The sequence below is a fragment of the Mauremys mutica genome, chromosome 3 (assembly GCF_020497125.1).
Source record: "Mauremys mutica isolate MM-2020 ecotype Southern chromosome 3, ASM2049712v1, whole genome shotgun sequence".
Taxonomy (NCBI): Eukaryota; Metazoa; Chordata; order Testudines; family Geoemydidae; genus Mauremys; species Mauremys mutica.
Genome location: NC_059074.1, coordinates 17,337,330 through 17,360,392, shown reverse-complemented (window position 1 = coordinate 17,360,392; position 23,063 = coordinate 17,337,330). Strand labels below are relative to the sequence as shown.

Here is a 23,063-nt window from a genome sequence, read left to right as displayed (position 1 = left end):
ACTAGCTCCCACTGCAATGCCTTTCCAGCCTCAGTAATAGCCCATACCATCTCTGCCAGTAGCTTCTGGGTCATAAAACTAATGGCGAAAATGACATGTAACTCACCAACTCCAGTCTGTACTTGGGTTAGCGGAGCTCCAACAATAAAAAACTAAATAAGGGCAATATTATTTACAATCCAATTAGGAAGGGCAATACATACTGAAGGATTTATTCAAAACACAGGGCGCAGCCTGTAAAATAAACCCCAAAATTTAATCAATACCACATTTCTCAGCAGGAGTCCCAAATTTCTTTCTGCCAGTGTACAATTCTTTATTTCTTCACCAGGGTCAGTTCTCAATGTCCTTTTAGTCAGGAATTTCTGGACTTTGGCAATGTTAGTGATGTGAGTGTTTTTTCTTCTTTTCCACCACCGTCGTGGTTCAGCTTCTACGGGGGAGATTACCAGGACATCATCCTGTAGTGGTTTAGCTTTTTTCAAAAGAAATCCAATGACACAATGGGGGCTGCCAGCGGACAAGGGAGAGGTTAACCAGCACGTCACCTTGTCCTTTTTTCCTGCTGTCCAGAAACACAATAAAGCTAAAAAGGGAAATAGGCTAACCATTAGTAGGAGAATTCTTCTGATGTGAAGGGGTCTTTTTGCAGTGAGAATTATGGGTCCAAGCAGTCAGTCTCCTGGTTCCAAGGAGTGGCAGGGCTGCTAGGGTCTTTGGGCAGCTCTTCCATACCTGTGAGAAGAGACAGCTAACACATTTCGTTAGTGCCTGGCAGGGTTTTTCAGCTCTCACAGCTTTTTGGGCCCAGTTAAGCCCCCCTTTGTCTTGGCTGTCCGCCAAGTCTTAGCTGTGAGCAATGTGTCCTTGACTGGGGCGAGAAAAGAATGAGCTTTCTTCGGTTAACTCATTCTGTTCCTTTTCCTTCCCTGCTTGGCTTCTTTTAATCTGTGCATCCTGTGTCAGAACACCCAGCTGTTGCTGCTCATACCGGAGAAGCATAACGGTTTTCCCGGCATTGTCCCCGGCTCAAACCAGCCAGCGTAGGATGCCTTCTCCAGGTTCCTGCCAAAACAACTTACTTGCTTGTAGGTCCAAACGACCTCCGGGGCCACGGCACGAGCCTCTGCCTGCGCCGTGCACTCCAACGTCTTCCCGTCCAGGGCTCGCTTCCAGCGGAGCAGCTCCTCGTCCTGGGCCCGAAGGGTGGTCAGGAGGAGCCTCCCCAGCTCCCCCTCTTTTCTTAATAAGTGAGTCAGTGCAGCAGGGGAGATTCTTTCCCCCTGTCGGTTCATGATGTGCAATAAAAGCTTTTGTGTTATCTTTTCTTCAGCTGATACAGCGGTACTCATAACTTAGCCAGCCGTTTTCCTGTGAGCTCAAACGCGCCTCTCTCGGACGCCCAGGAGCCGCTATTCCACGGTACCTCCTGCAGCAGCTGTAACCCGCAGCCGCTCACCTGTGAGCTCAAACGCGCCTCTCTCGGACGCCCAGGAGCCGCTATTCCACGGTACCTCCTGCCGGCTGTAATCCCCGCTTTTCCACTCTCGACGAACGATCCGACTTATTCGAATCGCATCACGTCGGGGTCACCATTTGTTGCGTTACAAGCGGGCCGGATAAAGCACAACAACCAATGTGATTGCAAGCAGAATCATTTATTATTTACAATGCATCATATTATATAGGCTTCTCCATATTAGCAAACGTTAGACACACCAACATCACATTGCTGCTGATTGGTTCTTTGTCTGATACACACACTTTTCTCATGCATTGCCCTTTGCTTACTGATTTCCCATTTCCCATGCAATTCATCTGATTATGGACTTGTTTATCACCTTGAAACCGATCCCAGCTAGGCCACCTGGCGTCTGCCTCCCTCTGGCAGTTCCCTACTTTCTCACAACAACATTATCTCACCCCACTGTCCTTGATGTCCGCTGCCGTAACTTTCCACCAAGGCAGCATAGGGATGATGTAACCCCACAGCTGCCTTCCCCACCTGCCCATCTCCTGGGGAAGATCAGCCAATCAGAGCTGCTGCAGGCAGCTGCCCCCACTCCACTAAGGAGCCAAACTCATTCTCCCAGCAGGGCCAGCTCCAGGTTTTTTGCCACCGCAAGCAGCGAAGAGGGAAAAAAAAAAAAAAGAAAACCTGATTTGAAGGACCTGCTGCTGAAGACAGAAGAGGAGCTATTAAGCTGCTGCCAAAGTGCCGCTGAAGGACCTGCCACCAAATTGCCGCTGCAGACCCGGACGTGCCGCCCCTTTCTATTGGCTGCCCCAGGCACCTGCTTCCTTTGCTGGTGCCTGGAGCCGGCCCTGCTCCCAGGAGGAGAGGAGGGAACAGAAAGACCCTGGTTGCTCAAGGTTGTTCTGCTCTCTCCTTCCTTCCGCTGAACAATGAGTGAACTCCACTCTGCTCTCCCCCCCCTCCCCTCTCCATTTCTGCAACACCAGGCCTGAGAAGGAGGACACCACGGCAGTTGTCCCCCAGGCCTGGGAGATGAGTGTGAAGAACCCCAGGAGCTGCAGGCAGGGTGGAGTTGGAGGCAGATCTGATGAGGGAGCTGGGCAGGGGATGAATGGGCAGATGTGAGGTTGAGGGGACACAGAATTAATTAGAATTTTGGTGCTGGGGAGAAGCTGGAAGCTCTGTACCATCTGGCAGCCCATGAGCGTTCCTGCAATAGGCACCAAAATCACTTTACTCAGCAAATCTGGGAGAGTTGGCAACACTAATTAACTCTCTCTCTCTCTCTCTTTCTTTAGGGATGTGCCGGGGAGGGGAGATTTCAAAAATCAAGACAGACCAAAACACACAATATAATCTCAAAAAAAAAACAAAAAAAAACCCCACCACCACCTTCAATCTCATCATTTATTGGGGTCTGACTCATGATTCTCAACTTTTGGGATTGGCAATACTGTTAAAATAGAAAGTGTCTTCACTGTTGTTTTTCAGTGTATCTTGCAATCCAAAAATTTAAAAATATTGTATAAAAAAATTAAAAAGGCAAACTGAGTTGGTTATAAATCTTGTCTTATTTACCCAAGAAAATTGAAGGGGAACTTGCATCAAAGGGAGGGAGAAAATTTGTATATCTCTTCACAATGCATACAATGTACTTTTTATAGATCAGAATGGCCCTAAAGGAGTTTTAAAATTCTATTAGCGAAATATGTACATTTGGCATATATTAAAAGTTAGAGGCAATAACGATCGAGGCATAAGGCATTTCCTGCAGATTAATGACTAGCTGGGAGGAGTTTGATGGGTCATGATGCAGCTGAGGGCCATTAACTTGCAGCTGATGACTAATGCGCTCTGCTGAGGTCGTTGTTGTTCTCAGCTGAAAATGAAGAAAACCCTACATGTATAGTTTTTTTAAATAGGTGCTGCAGTTTCAGTTGGTACAGTACATACAAGGCACTTTTGCAGAATGAACGCTCTGTATAGTACTCAAATAGGGGGTCTGATTCCGGTCTGACCTCCACAAGTGTAAATCAGAACTGGCTCCATAAAGCTGACAAGTGTAAAACTGCTAAATGTTCAGAATAAGGCCCAAAGTGTTTTCATGATCTCTCAATATTACATTCAACTTCCAGTATTAATCATTCAGCCTTTCTGTAGCTATTCCAGTCTGTCTTTCATTGTCTGATGAGAATGTGTACCCCTAGTACACAGAAAGGTGCGCAGAATATCTTACATTTACTGTCCATGGAATCACTGTAATATTTGAATCTTCTCCATTATTTATGTATATTACTGCACCAACCAGTGGCCCAAATCTGGATCAGGATTCCATTATGGTCTGTGCTGTCTAAACATAAAACAAGACATTTCTTTCTCCCTCGCTGGGTGATGGTGATGGAGATTCTACTAGGACAATGGTTTTTAGATTTCCAAAGGGATCCAACACCTCCATTTGAGATTGTTTAGTGGTCTGCAAATGAAAAAAGGTTGAAATACACGGTACTAGGAGGTTTAAATTACAGGTTTTTCTTTCTTTCTTTCTTTGTCGTCGCGGGGTTATTGTTACTAGCTCTATGGAAAGGACTGCACTCAAGTAGCCATTTGCAATGTGAATGAAAAGTTTCACAGATTCTACAAAACTCAGGAATTATGCTACATATTCTTGAGCACCATATTGTGGCAGCAGAATCTGTGTGTGGTATGACAGGGACACTGAACTGGGCCTGCTGCTCATGCCATCTGTTGATGTATTGCTCCAGTCCAGTATAATTGTTCATGGGTCTTCATTATCTCAGTAGGTCTTCTTGGCAATCTTTACAGTTGTTGCTTCTGCTTTGATGTGGAGAAGATGTCTGCTCCAGTTCTGATAATGCTGCAACCTATGCAAATTCCCAACAAGCAAACTGAGGTCCATTATCTCTGGAATTCTGTCAGGCAAGCTGAGCTTGCAGCATTAAATAAAAGACGCAACTGTTGTATGTAAGGGATTGATTTACCAGTAATCCACATAGTACTAAACTATCATGAGTTTGATTTCCACTATATATAAATCTATGCCTAATTTGTTCCCATTGTTGATTCACGAGAAATTTGTTGCAGACATTGCACTGGTTTATGAGGTCTTTTACGTCCCTGCTCTTGTTTGTTCATTACAGAACTTCTCTCATAATGTTGTGATCTGGGTGTATGTAAGGGAGTTTGTTTACCTAAATGTGTATTTTTAAAGCTGTTGATGAGGGAGCCCAGAGCCTGGGATGGATGCCTTTTTTGTTGTATAAGTCAGGGCCGCCAGGGGGGGGGGGGAAGTGGGGCAATTTGCCCCAGGCCCCGGGCTCCACTGGGGCCCCCATGAGAATGGCTGAGGCTCCCTCCCTGGCCCCGGCCCGACCCCGCCTCCGCCCCTCTCCCGGAGCCTCAGCGCATCCAGCAGCGTCCGGGACAGCTGCAGCCAGGGCCGCCCAGAGGGGGGGGCAAGAGGGGCAATTTGCCCCAGGCCCCGGGTCCCGCCAGGGCCCCCATGAGAGTTTTTTGGGGCCCCTGGAGCGGGGTCCTTCACTCGCTCTGGGCGGCCCGGAAAACTCTTGAGGGGCCCATGCCCCTGGAGCTTCTTCCGCTCCCGGTCTTCGCCGGTGGGGGGTCCTTCCGCTCCGGGGCGGAACAACCCCCCCCGCCCCCCGCCGGCGAATTACCGCCGAAGTGGGACCCGCAGCCGAAATGCAGCCGGGTCTTCGGCGGTAATTCGGCGGCAGGGGGCCCTTCCCTTCCGGGACGTGCTGCCGAAGTGCCCCGAAGACCCGCGGCGGGGGCCCCCGCCGCTGAATTACCGCCGAAGACCCGGCTGCACTTCGGCGGCGGGTCCCGCTTCGGCGGCAGGGGGCCCCCGCCACGGGTCTTCGGGGCACTTCGGCGGCGGGTCCCGGAACGGAAGGGCCCCCTGCCGCCGAATTGCCGCCGAAGCGTGGGGTCTTCACTCGCTCTGGGCGGCCCGGAAAACTCTTGAGGGGCCCGTGCCCCTGGAGCTTCTTCCGCTCCCGGTCTTCGCCGGTGGGGGGTCCTTCCGCCCCCGACGCCAAAGACCCCAGGCCGCCGGAATCCTCTGGGCGGCCCTGGCTGCAGCGTGGCTCCGGCGGGGCCCCTGAGCTCCGCCCCGCTCAGAGCCGTGTGATCAGGGGGCGGGGCGTGGCTGTGTGAGCTCCAAGGGGGCCTGAGCTCCCTCCGCTCAGCCTGGAGCTCACAGCCCTGCCCCCTGACCACGCGGCTCTGAGCGGGGCGGAGCTCAGGGGCCCTGCCGGAGCCACGCTGCTGCTGTCGAGGGATGCTGCTGGATGCGCTGAGGCTCCGGGTGAGGGGGGGTGCCGGGGTAAGGGGCCAGGGCAGGGGGGGGTTGCCCAAGGGGCAGGGAGTCCCAGGGGATAGGGAGGGGGCAGAGGTTGGGGGGCGGTCAGGGGACAGGGAACGGGGAGTTGGATCGTGGGCGTTCTGGGGGTCTTTCAGGACTCAGCGAGGGGGTGGATAGGGGTCGGGGCAGTCAGGGGACAGGGAGCAGGGGTGGGGTCCCGGGGTGGTGGTTGGGGGTGAGGTCTCTGGGGGACAGTGAGGGGACAAGGAGCAGGATGGGTCGGGGATTCTGAGGGGGGCAGTCGGGGGCAGGAAGTGGGTGGGGGTCGGATAGGGGGCCAGGGCCAGGCTGTTTGGGAGGCACAGCCTTCCCTACCCTAAAGCTCATTCAGCAGTTTGAGGCTTGCAGAAGAGCCAAGCTGTTAGCTTTTCCATTAGGGCTCCCATCCCTTTCACTTCTCAAATGCCAAATTATAGTCTACATTTAATTTCAGTGCCATAGGGGGAGGGGAGCTTCATTTAAAATTAGCCACTGGGGGAGGGATCACATGAGAAGAGCAATATCCTACACCACCTATCTCCTTCCCAACCCTACCAAGGGAGACCCCCCCCACCCTTCCTCTGCATTCCGTGAGGCTCCAGAGGGGTTAATTCAGTGGTTCTCAAACTTTTATACTGGTGACCCCTTTCACATAGCAAACCTCTGCGACACCCCCCCCTTATAAATTAAAAACACTTTTTTATATATTTAACACTATTATAAATGCTGGAGGCAAAGCGGGGTTTGAGGTGGAGGCTGACAGATCGTGATCCCCTGAGGGGTCCTGACCCCCAGTTTGAGAGCCCCTGGGTTAATTTAATTTTAGCACCCTGTGTCCATTCACATGCATGTGCTATTTTGAGCATTTCAGTTTTCACAACATAGGCTCATCCCAGATTCTGGAACAAGCTCAATTGCTCAGTTTGTGGAGTATGTACATAAGCTATACTAAAGACAAACCCACAGGAACCGTCTCCAGTTTGTGAGGGCCCCCATGGAGCCAGTCTCTAGGAAACAGATAAATGCATGGTGGTGAAGTCCATTAATGGCTATTAGCCAGGATGGGTAAGGAATAGTGTCCCTAGCCTCTGTTTGTCAGAGGGTGGAGATGGATGGCAGGAGAGAGATCACTTGATCATTACCTGTTAGGTTCACTCCCTCTGGGGCACTTGGCATTGGCCATTGTCAGTAGACAGGATACTGGGCTGGATGGACCTTTGGTTTGATCCAGTATGGCTGTTCTTATGTTCTAAGCTAAATGAACCGAAAGTTATGGAGACAGATATGAGTCAAGGAAGCCAGCAGAGTATCAGAAACCTGGAAAAATCTCTGACTGGATGGGCTCAGGCGTCTGGTCACAAGCTGAGGTGGTTCAAAAATTTTGGATTTTTTTAAGCAGATTTTTTTTTATTGTTTCTTTAAACAATCAAACACAGCAAGCAGCAAATATTTGGCCACACACTTCTGAAACTCCAAACCATATTCAGGTTTTGGCAGACTAATTTCAGCTTTTCAATTGGAAAAAAAAACACAACAAATTTTGAAGGAAAGCAGACATTGTCCGTGATTTTTTTCTGCTTTTTAAAAACCCCTAGTTTTCAATCCCGAAAAAGTTTTGACGGAAAATATTTCTCAAACCCTTTTAATGCGCTTTAGTGCCTTTTAGCACTAGCTGATGCTGAGAACCAGTGATACCTTGTAAAGAAGTTTTCTCAAAACTGGGTTTGTGCTGTGATGCACAAGGTCTATTTTTCCCAGGGTCGCCTGTGGCGGGGGAGCAAGTGGGGCAATTTGCGCCGCCTCCACGAGAATATTGTATTGTATAGTATTGCAATTTTTTTTATGGAAGAGGCCCCCAAAATTGCTTTGCCCCAGGTCCCCTGAATCCTCTGGGTGGCCCTGGTATAAGTCAATATGAGGAGCTGGACTCAAGAAGCCATTTGCAGGGCATAACAACAATCTTATTGAACCTACTAACTTGGGAGTTGTAAATAATGCTCCATATTCCTGTGCCAGTAGATTACACTCTATATATTATTCCTCTCTTTTTGTTTGTGTGTGACACACACACAAACGATGTTACGATAACACTTAAGGTTGCAAAATCAGAATTTAGGCAATGCCGGAATTAAGGTTGCCTGTGTAGCTCTTGTTACGCAGTATGATGCCGGCTTTCATTTTATCATTGCGTACTGTTTTTCCCGCAGGACACCAGCTTCATTCAGTGCACATGTGCAAGAGGGTTGCACAGGCAACCTCAATTCTGGCATTTCTTAACTTTAGAGTGTTTGGCTTTGCAGCCTTAATAATGTTTTTAGCATAGCTTGTGTGTCTGTGTCTGTCCATCTCTAGAGGGAGATGAGACACTTGACCAGTGCATTTCGCAGAGGTTTGCTGGCAGCAGAGGACTGGTGAGACTCAGGAATCTTGGGTTCCATTCCAGTGTCTGGAGCGGAGTGTGCTCTGATGGGCACAGACTTTTCTCTCTCCCCCAACTTCCAGTCCCTGTTTCCCGCTCTGCACCTCCCTGCTACCCTCCAGTCCAGTCCCAGTTATGTGTCTATTCACTGCAGGCTCCTGGTGCCAGCCTACTCCCTCCCCCAGATCCTGCTCTTGTCCCCTCTTCATTCAAATCAGGCAGCTTCCTCCTCCATGTTGCCTGCGTGCCAGCAGCAGGATCAATGAGAGCACAGAAAAAAGAGGCTCCCTCCTCTCAGTTCTTGTGCAGGGTCCACAGCCATCCAGAGCTGCAGTTGCAGTGAAAGTCCTGCTCAGCTCCCAGCAACCGTGGGCTATAGCATGCTCAGTGCGAACAGAATCTGTGGGGAATTTAGCTGCAAAGCTCTAGCAAGTCTGCTGACTATATGCAAACTGAATGTTTATAGGTTTATAACTTGCACAAATCTGGCCAGTCAAAAGGCACACCCGTGACACAAAGGCCACCCCTTGCCAAATTTTAAGTCCCTGCTCCAAAGCATGGGGTTGTGAGAACTTCCCAAAGAAAAAGTTGCCAGTATTTTGTTAAACAATGTGTTTTTCACTAGCTTCACTCTTGGAAATGGCTGAATTGCTAGAAGTTTTTTTTTTTTAAATCAGCCTGAGGCAGACACCTGGTATTGATAATTAGAGCACAAACAGTTTAAAGTTTTGAGATGTTTATAAGCAACTTAAAACACTTGAAAACTTAAGAAGTGGTGTCGGGCAACCTTATAATAGGTGGTGCGACCAGCTCCACCTATAATACACACACAGCATCTTTATACAATATTCCCATAAGCCAGCAGGTCTTAGTTCTGTCTCAAACCACACACCCATCTCCTTCCTTCCCACGCACCCTGGAGTATCTCCTATGGGTAAGGGTAGGAACTGGCATTAAGGCAGTGAGGACATATTAGCAGCTGAGCAGGATGGAGCAAAGAAACCAATAGTGGAATATAAACTATGGAGAAAGAGCCACTGAGGTGGAAATGGAGGAAGGAGACAGGCAGGGAGGCAGGTAATTCTAATGCACGTGTGCCACTAAGGCCTCATAACCCTCACTGGGAGTGGGACATTAGTTTTGAGTTTAATAATTAACCCTTTAAGAGGCATATTGTATTGACAGCGGGGATTCTAGCAATGCCAGCGTCTCCTTCTGACGCTTATGTGCTATATCTGCTGTGAAAAAGGTTGTTCTGAAAAGTGCTCCGCTCCCCACTCTGCTTGTATGACGAACAGATCAGGACTGAAGTATTGATTAGATTTAGATTACATCAGTTGAATTTTTCATATCTTCTTCTGCAGCCTTTCCCAGTTATCTTCTCTAAGGGGTCAGGAATTGTTTTGCCCCTTTAGAGCTAAAGAAGATGAATCTCGGGACATGAAGTAAAATTCTAATTTACACTGGAGATAATTCAGATGTATCAAGGCCAAAATTGGACTATGGGAATAATAATACATTTTCTACATGACATGAGTAGCCCTGGGTTTAAATCAGAGATACAGAAATCGAGTGGAAGAATCCAAAGGGGCCTGTTTTCTTCTTGGCACCATGCCTTTTAGGAGACATAGTAGTCTGGACAGTTAACTTCAGCAACCAACCCACCAGATGCAAATGCTCCTGAACTTCAGGGACAACAGGATGCAGATATGAACTTCACAGCTGGTGTCTGATATCTATGAGCTAAACCAGGGGTCGGCAACCTTTGGCACGTGGCTCGCCAGGGTAAGCACCCCGGTGGGCCGGGCCAGTTTGTTTACCTGCCGCGTCCACCAGTTTGACCGATCATGGCTCCCACTTACCGATCGCGGCTCCCACTGGCTGCAGTTCACCGCTCCAGGCCAATGGGGGCTGCGGGAAGCGGCACGGGCCGAGGGATGTGCTGGCTGCCGCTTCAAGCCACCCCCATTGGCCTGTGGGACCGCGGCCAGTGGGAGCCGTGATCTGCTGAACCTGCAGATGCGGCAGGTAAACAAACCTGTCCAGCCCACCGGGGGGCTTACCCTGGCAAGCCGCGTGCCAAAGGTTGCTGATCCCTGAGCTAAACCAAAATCCTAATCTATAAAACCCCTCAGTCTTACTTGGGGGAACCAAATATCCACATCCAAACTTTACAGCACTGGAGCAGCTCTTAACAAAACTGCCTTTATGCAGCATCAGTGTGCTTTCCCTCTGCACAATGCAATACAATCAATCTGCTCTTACCCCTTTTAAAAGGAGTCACCTTCTTAATAAGGAGCACATGGCCAAGTTACATTCTGCTTCTAAGAAAGACTGGGAAGTTCCTTCTCTTTTCAATGCCTAACGAGAGAGGGTCTTTTGTATTGTTTTGTTTAAATGACATCCTAAGTGATTCCCTTTTTGCAAACACACACTACTTTGTGACACCCTGGAGTTTGCTCTTGTTGTGCAAACTAAACTTGTGGGGTCAGCTTGCCCTCTGCCTACCAAACCAGAACAGTTGTGTTTTTCACTCACTTTGGACAAGTGTAAAAGACTGTACAAGGTGCAAAGCAAGGAGGAAGGAGGCATCTTATTAGAACAAACTTCTTATGGGGCTGAAGGATGTGTGAGAAGCCTGCATTTGCAAGAGAACCCAGACAACTCTGGCATTTAGCCGAGCCTGAGAGCTTGTCCTTGAATAGTCTTGTGATGTTGAATAATTTCTATTTAGCTCTTTGTTTTGGCAAAGACAAAAGGCATGAGGAGTGGTGGTTAGTCTCATGTTATGCCCCGTGTCTTGTAAATCTACATCTGGCTACAGGTTCTCTTCACATATCAGGCCAGACCCTCAGCTGGTGTATATTGGAGCCAGGGGAGCGATGCCAGGTTACACCCACTGAAGATCTGCCCCATAGAATCTAGCTCTAGAAGAAACCTGTTAGGTCACCCAATCCAGCTCCCAACCAATACACCGCTATTCCTCATGGTACAATTTTAGTATTTCCACTTACATCTGGAATCCTGTAGAAACGTATTTAGGATTCCATTAAACCATAGTGTTTTGTGAATTGCACTAAATTTCATGTATGTAGTATAGTTGTAGCTGTGTTGGTCCCAGGATATTAGAGAAAGGTGAGTGAGATATCTTTTATTGGACCAATTTCCGTTGATGAGAGAGACCAGCTTTCGAGCCACACAATGCTCTTCTTCAGGTCTGGGAAAGGTACTCTGAGCCTCACTGCTAAATGCAAAGTGGAAAGATGGTTTAGCATAAGCAGCTAGCATATATTCCAAGGGACCATTCAAGGAAGAGAGTGGCCCGTTAACACCTTTGCAGTCATAGGACAAAAATGGGGAGGGAAGAAGAGGGGGGGGAGAGTTAAGTGGATTACAGATTGTTGTAATAAACCATAAATCCAGTGTGTCTGTTCAGTCCATAATTTTTAGTGTCTAGCAGTTATGAATTTAAGCTCCCAGGCTCGTCTTTTGAAAGTGTTGTGCAGGTTTCCTTTGAGAAGGAGGTCGGATAGGTCAGATATAGAGTGATCGCTCTGTGAAAAGTGTTCACTCACAGGTGACAGGGTGTTTTTGTCTTTTATCATTTTCCTGTGTGAGTTCGTTCAAGAGCCTAGTGATTGTCTGATTTCACCCACATAGTTGTTGTCGGAGCATTTAGTGCACTGAAGGAGATATGCCACATCAGGGCCGCCCAGAGGGGGGGGGCAAAGGGGGCAATTTGCCCTGGGCCCCGGGCTCCGCAGGGGCCCCCAAGAGAACAGCGGAGGCTCCTGCCTCCGCCCCTCTCCTGGAGCCTCAGCGCATCAAGCGCCGAGTCTCCGCCGGGGCCCCTGAGGCCCGCCCCGCTCAGAGCCGCGTGGGGAGGGGGCGGGGCTGGGAGCTCCGGGCTGAGCTCAGCTCCCTCCGCTTGGCGTGGAGCTCCCAGCCCCGCCCCCTCACCACGCGGCTCTGAGCGGGGCGGGGCTCAGGCCCCGCCGGGGACACGCTGCGGCTGTCAGGCGAGGCGCTGAGACTCCGGGTGAGGAGGGAGCTGGGGGTAAGAGGCTGGGGCCGGGGCGGGGGGGAAGCAGGACCCGCCGCCGAAGTGCAGCCCAGTCTTCGGTGGCGGGGGGCCCTTCCGTTCTGGGACCCGCCGCCGAAGTGCCCCAAAGACCCGCGGCGGGGAACCCCCCCCCGGCCGAATTACCGCCGAAGACCGGGCTGCACTTCAGCAGCGGGTACCGCTTCGGCGGTAATTCGGCGGCGGGGGGCTCCCGCCGCGGGTCTTCGGGGCACTTCGGCGGCGGGTCCCGGAACGGAAGGGCCCCCTGCCGCCGAAGACCCCGGGCCACCGGAATCCTTTGGGCGGCCCTGTGCCACATGTTGTGATAGGCATGTGTAAGATCCATGGATGCTGAACGGAGTGTTGTGGGGGGTACTGATCATTGTAGCATGTTCCTGCTGTGGAAGAAACGAACTCCACTCTCAGGTTGGAAGCAACAAAATCAGAGACAGCTTTATTCAAGCAATTGCAAGGGAAAAATACAGCTTGCAGATAACATCTCTGCCTCAGTTTCTCCAAAATATAAGCAAAATCACACAAGCATTTATACCTCTTTGTGACGTGCATTAATTAAAAACATCTGCATTTTATTTAGGCTATTTGCTATCTACTTTAGTATTTTCTCACTTTCTTTTCTTAAAACATCGTTATTTCCAGACTAGGTCAACTGGCTATTCTGCTGTTTTCCACTTACTTCTGATGTGAGCCCTGCTTTTACAGGTCTCGCAATATTAGGCTAAAACTTAGCTCAACAGTTGCTCTGTCTCTAACACTTAAATGGCTGCACTTCAATCCTCTCTTTCTTTCCCTGCTTCCACACTGCCATTGCCTCCACTAATCTCTCTCTTTCAGTTTCATACCAACTTGTTTTGGGCAATATGGATTGTACTAGCAATAAAATATTAGAGGTGACAAAATTTGCTCTGATCTGGGCAAAATAAAGGCCCAGCAGAATTACAGATGTGATGGCAGAAATCAGTAAATTACTTCCTTGTCCAAGACGCTGTAAATGCATCCAATTTTTTTAAAAGTCTAAGTATCAGGCTAACTTCACCCCGGCATAACTCTGATTTCACTTTGCTACACGTCATTTTGTGTTATGTTAAAGTGGACTATACAAAAATCCAACTTATATAGAGCTACAGAGAACATTTATTTTCTGTTAAATTGGTGATTCATTTAAAGCAGTACCATGAAATTGACGGTTACTGTTCTGATAATCAGTTTGGATGGCTCACTAAGGCTCTATCTGTTTTTGTGTGTCTGATTTTTTTAATTGCAATAAAAAATACAAAAAGGCAAATAACTTACAGCTTGTATGTTTCCAAATACCACATGCTTCTCGGGATCTCCAACAAAGTTAGGCAATTATGCAATTCTTACAATTCATCAACGCTGCAAGACCAGACAATTAAAAAAACAAAACAGGCTATACTACATAGACATAACACATTTACAGTAGGATAAGAAGATAAGACCTACATAAATAGGAAAAGAAGGGAACGAAAATCAATGGACTCTATTAACTTCAGTGGGCTTTGGCTAGACTGTAAATGCCAATAATAGATACCATGATTTGCATATATGTGGAATAGTTCATAGTTTTTAACACAATACCCATGGTTTATCGTTTTGGGATTGATGCACATGAGTGGCTGAGTGGATGTGATGGGTAACAGCTGAACAATAAAGAGAGAGCAAGTGGCAACGTTATGCTTCAACGCAGAGCTGGAAGGGAAACTAATCGAAGCTCAGTAACTGCTCTGGACACACAAAGAACCAGACCACTGGACAGGGCCAGCTCTAGCTTTTTTGCCGCCCCCAGGCAAAAAAAAACCAAGGTGGCTGGACTGCCGAAGGACCCTGGGGAGATGTGGTCAGTTGACAAGAGGAGGCATTTTGCATATTCCAAATGTCAGAATATGCCCTGTTCTTGTTCATTGTACTAAAACTGGAGAAACACAGATCATTTTGGTTACCGTGGGCCTGATTTACCTCTCACTTACACGAGTGTGATTCCATTGGAATTCCGACTGATTTACGCTCATGTCAGTGAGGTCACAGTCATGCCCTATATTTGCATGTCATTTGTGGTTTACACCCTGACTTCTAAGAAGGACCGTGACCGTCACAGTGGTGCTCGATGATCATCCATGTAAACAGTTAATTGCAGCAGTCTCGGTTTTTGTCATTCGCTTTCGTAGCAGGTTTCGGATTTGGCAGGACAGAACGCAAACAAAGTTGCCCCTTAACGTGACCAAGGCCTTTTCATTTACAGGAGAAGTTTGAGGGCTTGTTCCGTGCCTATGATGACTGTGTGACGTTCCAGTTGTTTAAAAGCTTCAGACGTGTGCGGATAAATTTCAGCAGTCCTAAAGCAGCTGCTCGGGCCAGGATAGAGCTGCATGAAACACAGTTCAGAGGGAAGAAGTTAAAACTATACTTTGCACAGGTGAGAACCTTTTGACATGAAAGCCTTTCTCTCCTTACGTCTTCATGGGTAGCTGCTCTATGATCTTGTGTTACCAAAGAAACACTGTTCAATAAAATCCGATGAAAATAATAGCTATGTTTGAGTATTTTAAAGTGAATGGGCCAAATGTCGCTCTGAGTTACGACTGTGTAAATCTGGATCAACTCCTCTAGAGTCAGTAGCATTACTTTGGATTTACACTGGTACACGAGAGCAGAATTTGACCCTGTATTTTTAGCACTCATAAAAGGCTCCGGTAACGTGGTTGAGTTTCCTCAGCTCCAGCCTAAAGCTGTGCACTCTTTGTAGAGTCCAAATGTCATTCCCTGGCATTCTGATTTATTAACAAAAAGATAGTTCCAAAATTATACTTCCTGTGCCTTCCCCCTTCTCCTCAGGACCCGCCTGTTCCAGGCCCTCGCTCTCTCTTCCAGAAGGTGACCCCCACCTTCCTTGTATTCAGTAGTGAGTCTAAGCCACGCCTGCCCCAGTGAGTACATAGTAAACCCCTGCAGGGTTCTGAAACCTGCTAACAGAATGGGCCTGCAGGACACCCCTCCATTCTATTACAGTACTTCCAGGGGGGAGATGATTTCTGATTGAACAAAGGTGTGTAATCTAGCAGACAAAGGCATAAAGAGATTCGTCTTCCACTCACTAGAACAAGATGAATTCAGACTAGAAATAAGATACAGATTTTTTTACAGTGAGGATAATTAGCCACTGGAACAATTTGCCTAGGAACATAGTGGATTCTTCGTCACTTGAAGCCATTCAATCACAATTAGATGTTTTTCTAAAAGATAACTTCAGGTTAAACCAGAGTTTATGAGTTTGATGCAGGAATTACTGGGTTAAATTCTGGCCTGTGTGATGCAAAAATTCAGACTAGATAGTCACAGTAGTTCTTTTCTGGGCTTAAAATCTATTCATGAACAGCTCTGCAGGTGGAAGCCCTGCATTTATCTACAGAGTAGGAACGTTATGGGCAGAGGCTCACGCAGCCACACCCAGTGTGCCTGCCGTGGAGGAACCACCTCTGCAGGGATGAGATGATGATTCTGTTCCCAGGCCCATGCAGTCCTTAGCCTCTCTGCCAACAAGAATGCTGGTTGTGGCAGTGGCCTTTGTGATTTGGCAGCTGTGCACAGGAAAGTTGACTGAGACTCGCCAACTCATTTCACAGATGCTACCAAACAATCAGTAGTATCTGCTCTTTGAAGTTTGTGACTGTCTAATCAGTGTTCCATTTGCCTGCCCTACACTAAAATAATGTGTGTTTCTAATACATTCGAAAGGTTCAGACCTCCGAGACAGATGGGGACAAGCTTCATTTGGCTCCACCACAGCCCGCAAAACAGTTTCTCATCTCGCCTCCAGCCTCCCCTCCCGTAGGGTGGCAGCCAATAGATGATGGAACACCAGTCATCAACTATGACCTCCTTTATGCCGTTTCTAAACTAGGACCAGGTAAGCGTTGCGGCCCTCCTGTATGGGAATGTGTCGGCTTAAGCAGATCGGAAACAGAGTGAAGATAAATAACTAAGAATGCAATTCACCCCTGTGCAGAGAGCCGCGCAAGGCTTATATACTGCTTAAATTCAAGGGTCCATGTAGGGTTTAAGTAATTTGTAGGCCTGGCACCGGCTCTCTGCTCGGGATGAATTTTACCTATATGCATAATTATTCTTTCTTAACTTCAGTCAGTGTGCTTGGTGCTGTACAAGACACAGAGATATGGGTCCTGCTCCCAGGAGTTTACAGTCTAAAATGCAGACTGGCATCAGAGGAGAATGCACGGACAGACCCAGAGGATGATCACACAGAATGTTTCCATTGCACTGGTTTGCTTTTAATCTAGGTGGGAGAGGCAGGGGGGTTATACACGGGATTATAGAAGGGCAGGAATAAATGCTGTTGAGCAAATTCTGAGTTCCTCACAACAAATCCAATCGGGCCTAGTCCTGCAAGATGATGTATTTCTTCTGGGTGGTGTGAGCTTAGTGGGGACCCCAGGGACCGAGCCTCACCCAGGGTCAGGTCCATTCTGAGATAGCAAAACGCACCAGAATTCTGAGTGGGACTCTGTGGGGATTGTTCATTAAGAGAATTAACCAATGAACAGCCCCCTTCGGTTACAGTGGGGAGACTTGAAAGAAGTGTGACGAAGCTATTAGGTGGGGGAGTCAGTTGTGGTCCCCAGGGAAGTGGAAGGCAGATTGTCAATGTATAACCTGGTATAATGCGGGCAGTGGGGTTTAGAGATGGTTGGGAATTTTTTCACACATTTTTCATTGGAAAATATCTGTTTCTTTATAAGCTGTTCATGGAAAGAGTCCGTTCAGACAGATTTCCCGTTTTGGGGGGAAAAAATCAAAATTGTCAAAACAGCCCATTTCAATATTTTAGAAATGAAAAAGTTCTGTTTTTTCAGGTCCAAATGACTTTTCATTTAGAAATACAAGGTAATTGACAGTAAAACAATGCATGAAAAAATATAAAAACGTCTATATCAAAACCAAGCATTTAAATCAAACAGAATCAAAAAATTTTTTTTTCAGATTTTTGGTTTGGGAAAATTTTCAAGATTTCGAGGTTTCATCCTCTTTGGAATGAGAACGTTTTAAAAAAATCTTAAAAATTAGCAGAGGACAGGAAAATCGTTTCCTGCCCAGCTCTAATGTGGATGCCCCTTTACTGTTCTGGGAACAGCTACCGTTTACAGAAGCCTTGTCAGTGGGACTCCATTGAAACTGCCCTGCCAAACTGGAGTCCATGAGGGTACGGGGCTGTCTCCACCTCTCCCATGCCCCACAGGGACCATGAGAGTTGTGGGACTATCCCATAGCTTTTACCACTGGGGACCCATACACCCACCCTCCCTGATGGAATAGAGGGAAGAAATCTGCAGGAAATGAATCTCCAAGACATTTCCTCTCTCTTAGTCCTCTCATATGGGTTTTTCCTGCAGACGGGGATTATCAATCCATATATTACAGTCCATTATTCCCAGCATCAATGCTTTACGCTTCTAAACTGCTGAATAAAAGGAAAACAAAGAGTCCTCCTTTCCCCTTGCTGCAGCGACATTATAAATGGAAACATGTAAATGAATCCTCCAGCTAGCTGGGTAATAAATCAATTCCTGTTCTGGAGCAGTGAAATGTGAAATATCGCTCATTATTCTGCACTCTGGGACAGTGCTGCACGAAGGTCATATTCACTCTCCTTTAAGGAGCCTGCAGGGAGCAATATGAAAAGTCATTGTCTGCTCTTCCTCCTCCCCGCCGGCGTTGCTATTTTTAGCATTTGTTAGGGAGATCAATTTTAGTTAACTGCAGAGGAGATCTTAAAACAGCACTGCAGTCCTCAGTTGTGCTCTCGCTATATTTAGTATTTCATTAAAAAAACAACACAATCCTCTGCAGCCCATCTCCTTTGAAGCATGCTGCCCTGCCATTGCTAGCATTTTATGCTCATTTTATCCAACAGGTCTCGACCCTTTTTAAAAATCTTAATTGTGGTTTATTTATTCCCCCAAAGGAAGGGGTGTTTTACAGTATGGTTTCAAAGAGGTAACAATGAAAGGGCCTGGATCCCACAACCCTTCCTCCCCTGAGTATTCTGATTGGGTGACGTTCACCCCGTGCAGAAATTCAGGACAAAGCCCATGTGCCACTTAAGTCCCACTTACTGTTTCATGCCAAGAGTGGAAGTATGAAAGCTTACATGGGAGCTTAGTGGGCTTGGCAGAGTTGGGTTTTCATTTTTATATTTTTGTAGTATAATGTTAACCAATAACATCCAGGTTTCTTGTAAAGCATTTTTTAGATTTTTCTCTTTTTACATTTTCACAGTTACAGGAAATTATGGAGAGTTCAGACAATTTAATGACACGTGCTGAGAGTCAAAAAGTTAAAGCTTTGCAAACACAAATTATCAACATCTCAGGTCAAAATATACCAATTAAATATCCTTAAACCAGCAAATCAGACCTGTTTTTACTTTCATTCACTAATCTTTTGTAATCAGCCAAATTCAAAAGTCTAACTCACTGGATCTTGACTCTTAAGTTCTCAAGCAGCATTTTGCTTACTTTGCCGATGGTATATTTTGATTATCAATGGAAGTATTTGCCATCAGTTTGTGTGTGCACGGTGAAATTGACATTTACGGACATTTACAGATAAAAATCTAATCCTTCCAAGCCTAGATTTCAAAGGTGCATAGTGCTTGTGCTGGCCCTTTGCACAGGGCGAGTTTCACCCACTGATTTCACTGTGAGTCAAGTCCCAACACTGGACCTAGACAATTTTTAATCCAAATAAAGTGAATAAGCTGCAGAATATTAGTAGTAATTATAGGTACCTATGGGCAAATTTAGCCTCTGCCTTCACAGAAGCTCCCTTGCAGCAGAACCAGTGAAGTTCCTCTGGGCAATGGGAAGGGCTGGATTCAAAGGGCCACATATGGGATGTTCCCCAACTTTGTGGAGTCTCCCTGCCCAGCAGGAGGCATGGGATAGAGGTGAATCCAAGGATCTGCTACTGAGTGGATCCTCCTATCTTCTTTCCCCTGCCCAGGGATGGAGACAGCCAGGATTACAGATTAACTGGATTTAGGCCTTAGAATTTAAAGGGTTTAAGCAAGGCCCCCTGCAGTGGGGTGAATTTCATCCTTATCTAGTACCTTCCAACTGGAGATCTCTGAGTCCTTCACAACCATTAATTAGTTCACCCTCACACAGCCTGGAATGATAGGTGAGCAGTATCACTGTATTACAGATGTCAAGACTGAGCTGCAGTCACTTGAGTAAAGCCTTGCAGTAAACCAGTGACAGAGCCAGAAACAGAACCCAGGAATCCTGATTCCCTGTCCCCTCTAAGCACTAGACCACAGTCCCTCCTATCTAAATGACACTCCCACATCTGTAACATTTATCTGTACACCGACACTAATTCCTCTGTGAAAAATAGACTTTGCTGTAATTAAAAGTGCCAGAGAAAATATGTATCAGAGGGGTAGCTGTGTTAGTCTGGATCTGTGAAAGCAGCAAAGAGTCCTGTGGCACCTTATAGACTAACAGACGAATTGGATCATGAGCTTTCGTGGGTGAATACCCAGATGGGTACATGCATCCGACGAAGTGGGTATTCACCCACGAAAGCTCATGCTCCAATTCGTCTGTTAGTCTATAAGGTGCCACAGGACTCTTTGCTGCTTTTAGAGAAAATATGAAATCCTTGCCCTGAGGTATTATAAAAGGAATGCACTATAACTTAGACCCCCATGTTAATGACTGTGTTCATTTCTTCCATTGGCTGCCCATGTGCTCACTTAAGACCTAGTTCAGCCCTGTTTTGAGGATGTGAGTGGGGCCCATAAACATCGTGCTAGTCTTGTCACCTTAGGAGTTAAAGCTGCTGGCATTAAAAACTATGTCAAAACTCCTGTTGCCATCAGTGGTACACCATCAGCACCTTAGATTAGAAAGCTATTGTTTGTGTGGTTTTTTGTGTTTTTTTTTTTAAATGCTGACACTGTTAGAAGGAAAAAAAATCCTGTGTGTAACATGGCTGTCCATGAAAATCTCTGCATTTGGTCTGACCCTCTTTGGGCTGTCTGTATTTGGGGCTTTCCTACTCCTGTTTAAACAGTAGATCACAAAGGGGAAAGCGTCACGTTTCTGTGGAGTATTGCTGTTGCCCGGCATGTTTATTGATTTAGTCTTTGTTTAGCCCAGTCTTACGAGATTGTCAATGTATGAACCCAGGTACAAACACTACGTAGCCACCCCAGCAATGATCATAACAGAGGGAAGATTCACCCGCCAAAAAGAAATGGTGATTCGAAAAAATAAGTTGAATTTTGCGAGGCTGATGTTATCCCAGTGACCCTCTGTCGCCTTCTATTTCTGGGTGGTTGGGGAGCATTCTGCAGGGAAATTCACAGAAAATAACACACTTTCTCAGAGCTCCCCTCATTCAAAGAAAGCAAAACTCCTTGGACAGTAAATTCCGTTCCCCCTTTTTGTTTCCCAAAATGTCGCTACCCTCACTTCCTGCACAGTTCTTCCCACAACTCTGTGATGTGCCTTCATTTGGCCCCAGTATCAGAACCCACATGCAGGCTGGCTTTGTCCATACTCCGCTAGCCAGGTTCTACTTTGTATCCTGACTGGGGAGCTACAGGAATGATCCTGCAAACAGTTACTCACTTCTATATAGTTATTCATGCACAGATACCTTATTGTGTGTGGGACGCTTATTTCATAGAACCAAGGTCTGTCAAAGGCCAGTTTTTAGGACCTGTTCCTGCAGCCTTTATTCCTGTTGAAGTCAGGGGAGCTACTCATGTGGGTAGAGTCTTCTCACTCAAGGACTAGACTGTGACTAGCCTTAATGCAGTCTTGCAAGAAAGTCAGAAACTTCCACCTTCCTTGCACAGCATATGTTAGGAGATGCCTAGATCTTAGTTCCAGGTGTTGGGGAGGGGAGCACGTGGATTATGCAGCCAATACCACTCCCCCCCTGCCCCTGAGCAGGCAAAGGGCAGCAGGGACAGGAAATGGGGGCAACTAAAATGATTAGGGGTTTGGAATGGGTCCCATACGAGGAAAGATTAAAGAGGCTAGGACTCTTCAGCTTGGAAAAGAGAAGACTAAGGGGGGATATGATAGAGGTAACATCATGAGTGATGTGGAGAAAGTGGATAAGGAAAAGTTATTTACTTATTCCCATAATACAAGAACTAGGGGTCACCAAATTAAATTAATAGGCAGCAGGTTTAAAACAAATAAAAGGAAGTTCTTCTTCACGCAGCGCACAGTCAACTTGTGGAACTCCTTACCTGAGGAGGTTGTGAAGGCTAGGACTATAACAATGTTTAAAAGGGGACTGGATAAATTCATGATGGCTAAGTCCATAAATGGCTATTAGCCAGGATGGGTAAAGAATGGTGTCCCTAGCCTCTGTTCGTCAGAGGATGGAGATGGATGGCAGGAGAGAGATCACTTGATCGTTGCCTGTTAGGTTCACTCCCTCTGGGGCACCTGACATTGGCCACTGTCGGTAGACAGATACTGGGCTAGATGGACCTTTGGTCTGACCCGGTACGGCCATTCTTATGTTCTTATAGGTGGAGCCATGCTTTATCCCCAGCACTGCCAGTGCCGACCTGTGGAATTGGCTGATCATAAGGTGGGAGTAAAATTCACCCTGAAATGGGTTGTAGCAAATTACAGTGACCTGCCATGTGTAATTGGGGTGCCCCAGGATATCTTGTGCCACTGAGTCACAATTTCTTCCATGGTTTCTCCAAGCATGATTCAGCTACGGTTGAAAATACATAACCTAGCTCTGAGTAAGGGCTGCAGGATCGGGCCCTAAAACTGATACATGTTTTATGTCATGTACGTTATATATAAAGAAACCGATTTTTAACTCTCTAATGAAACTGCAGTTGTGATTTTTAAGTACAAAATGAATGATATAATAAAGCTGAAAAGAACTAGAAACGCCAGTGCCTGTCAAACCACAGAACAGTGCAGGAAAGTCAGGAGGCATCAGTGGAAAAATTCTGAGCAATGGGCAGTTGTTAAAGTCAGCAAAATTCTGTAAGAGTAAATGTTGGCAGGATTTAGTCTCTAAGCCCTTACGCTTCCCATAACTGGACAATGTGGCCATAGTTTCCAACCTTCTGGGCTGGTCTTCAAGTCCTCCTCTAGTCTCCACATAATGTATCCAATGGCAAGTTTAATACCGCTCTCTTGTGCACCTTCCAAGCTCTTATTAGAGCAATTTCCCCTCCCCTACCCAGAAATCTTTCCTGATAAGTCAGAAGAAGGCTTTGTAGGAAATCCCTGGAAATAGGAGATGGATGGTCATGCTATGGCACTGAAAGACAAGATCAGTCTGCACTGCTCAGTGCAACATGGCATGGCATTGTTCTAGTGCACACTCCAGCCTTGTGATTATGAGGACCAGATTCACCATCAACTTAAATACTGTGGGTACATCTATACTACCTGCCGGATCGCCGGGTAGTGTTCGATGCATCGGGGATCAACTTACTGCATCTTGCCTAGATGTGATAAATTGATCCCTGAATCGACGCCTGTACTCCACCTTGGCAGGAGGAGTAAGCGGAGTCGACGGGGGAGCCACAGTGGTTGACTTGCTGCTGTGAGGACGGCAGGTAAGTCGAACTAAGATACTTCGACTTCAGCTACGCGAATAGCATAGCTGAAGT

The 23,063-nt window shown here is 47.0% G+C and overlaps 1 protein-coding gene across 9 annotated transcripts in view; it reads left to right on the top strand.

Moving 5' to 3' along the window:
- RCAN2 (regulator of calcineurin 2) overlaps positions 1-23,063 on the top strand; it is a 190,519-nt gene that overhangs the window by 147,008 nt on the left and 20,448 nt on the right. For 6 of the 9 annotated variants that reach the window (XM_045010514.1, XM_045010510.1, XM_045010512.1 and 3 more), the window contains 3 exons: positions 14,619-14,792; positions 16,112-16,283; positions 21,951-22,012. In XM_045010514.1, coding sequence (XP_044866449.1) covers positions 14,619-14,792; positions 16,112-16,283; positions 21,951-22,012 — 408 coding nt within the window. Of the gene's footprint in view, positions 1-5,792; positions 5,823-14,618; positions 14,793-16,111; positions 16,284-21,950; positions 22,013-23,063 lie in introns of those variants that run through there. The other 3 variants (XM_045010515.1, XM_045010518.1, XM_045010517.1) reach the window with 2 other exon arrangements.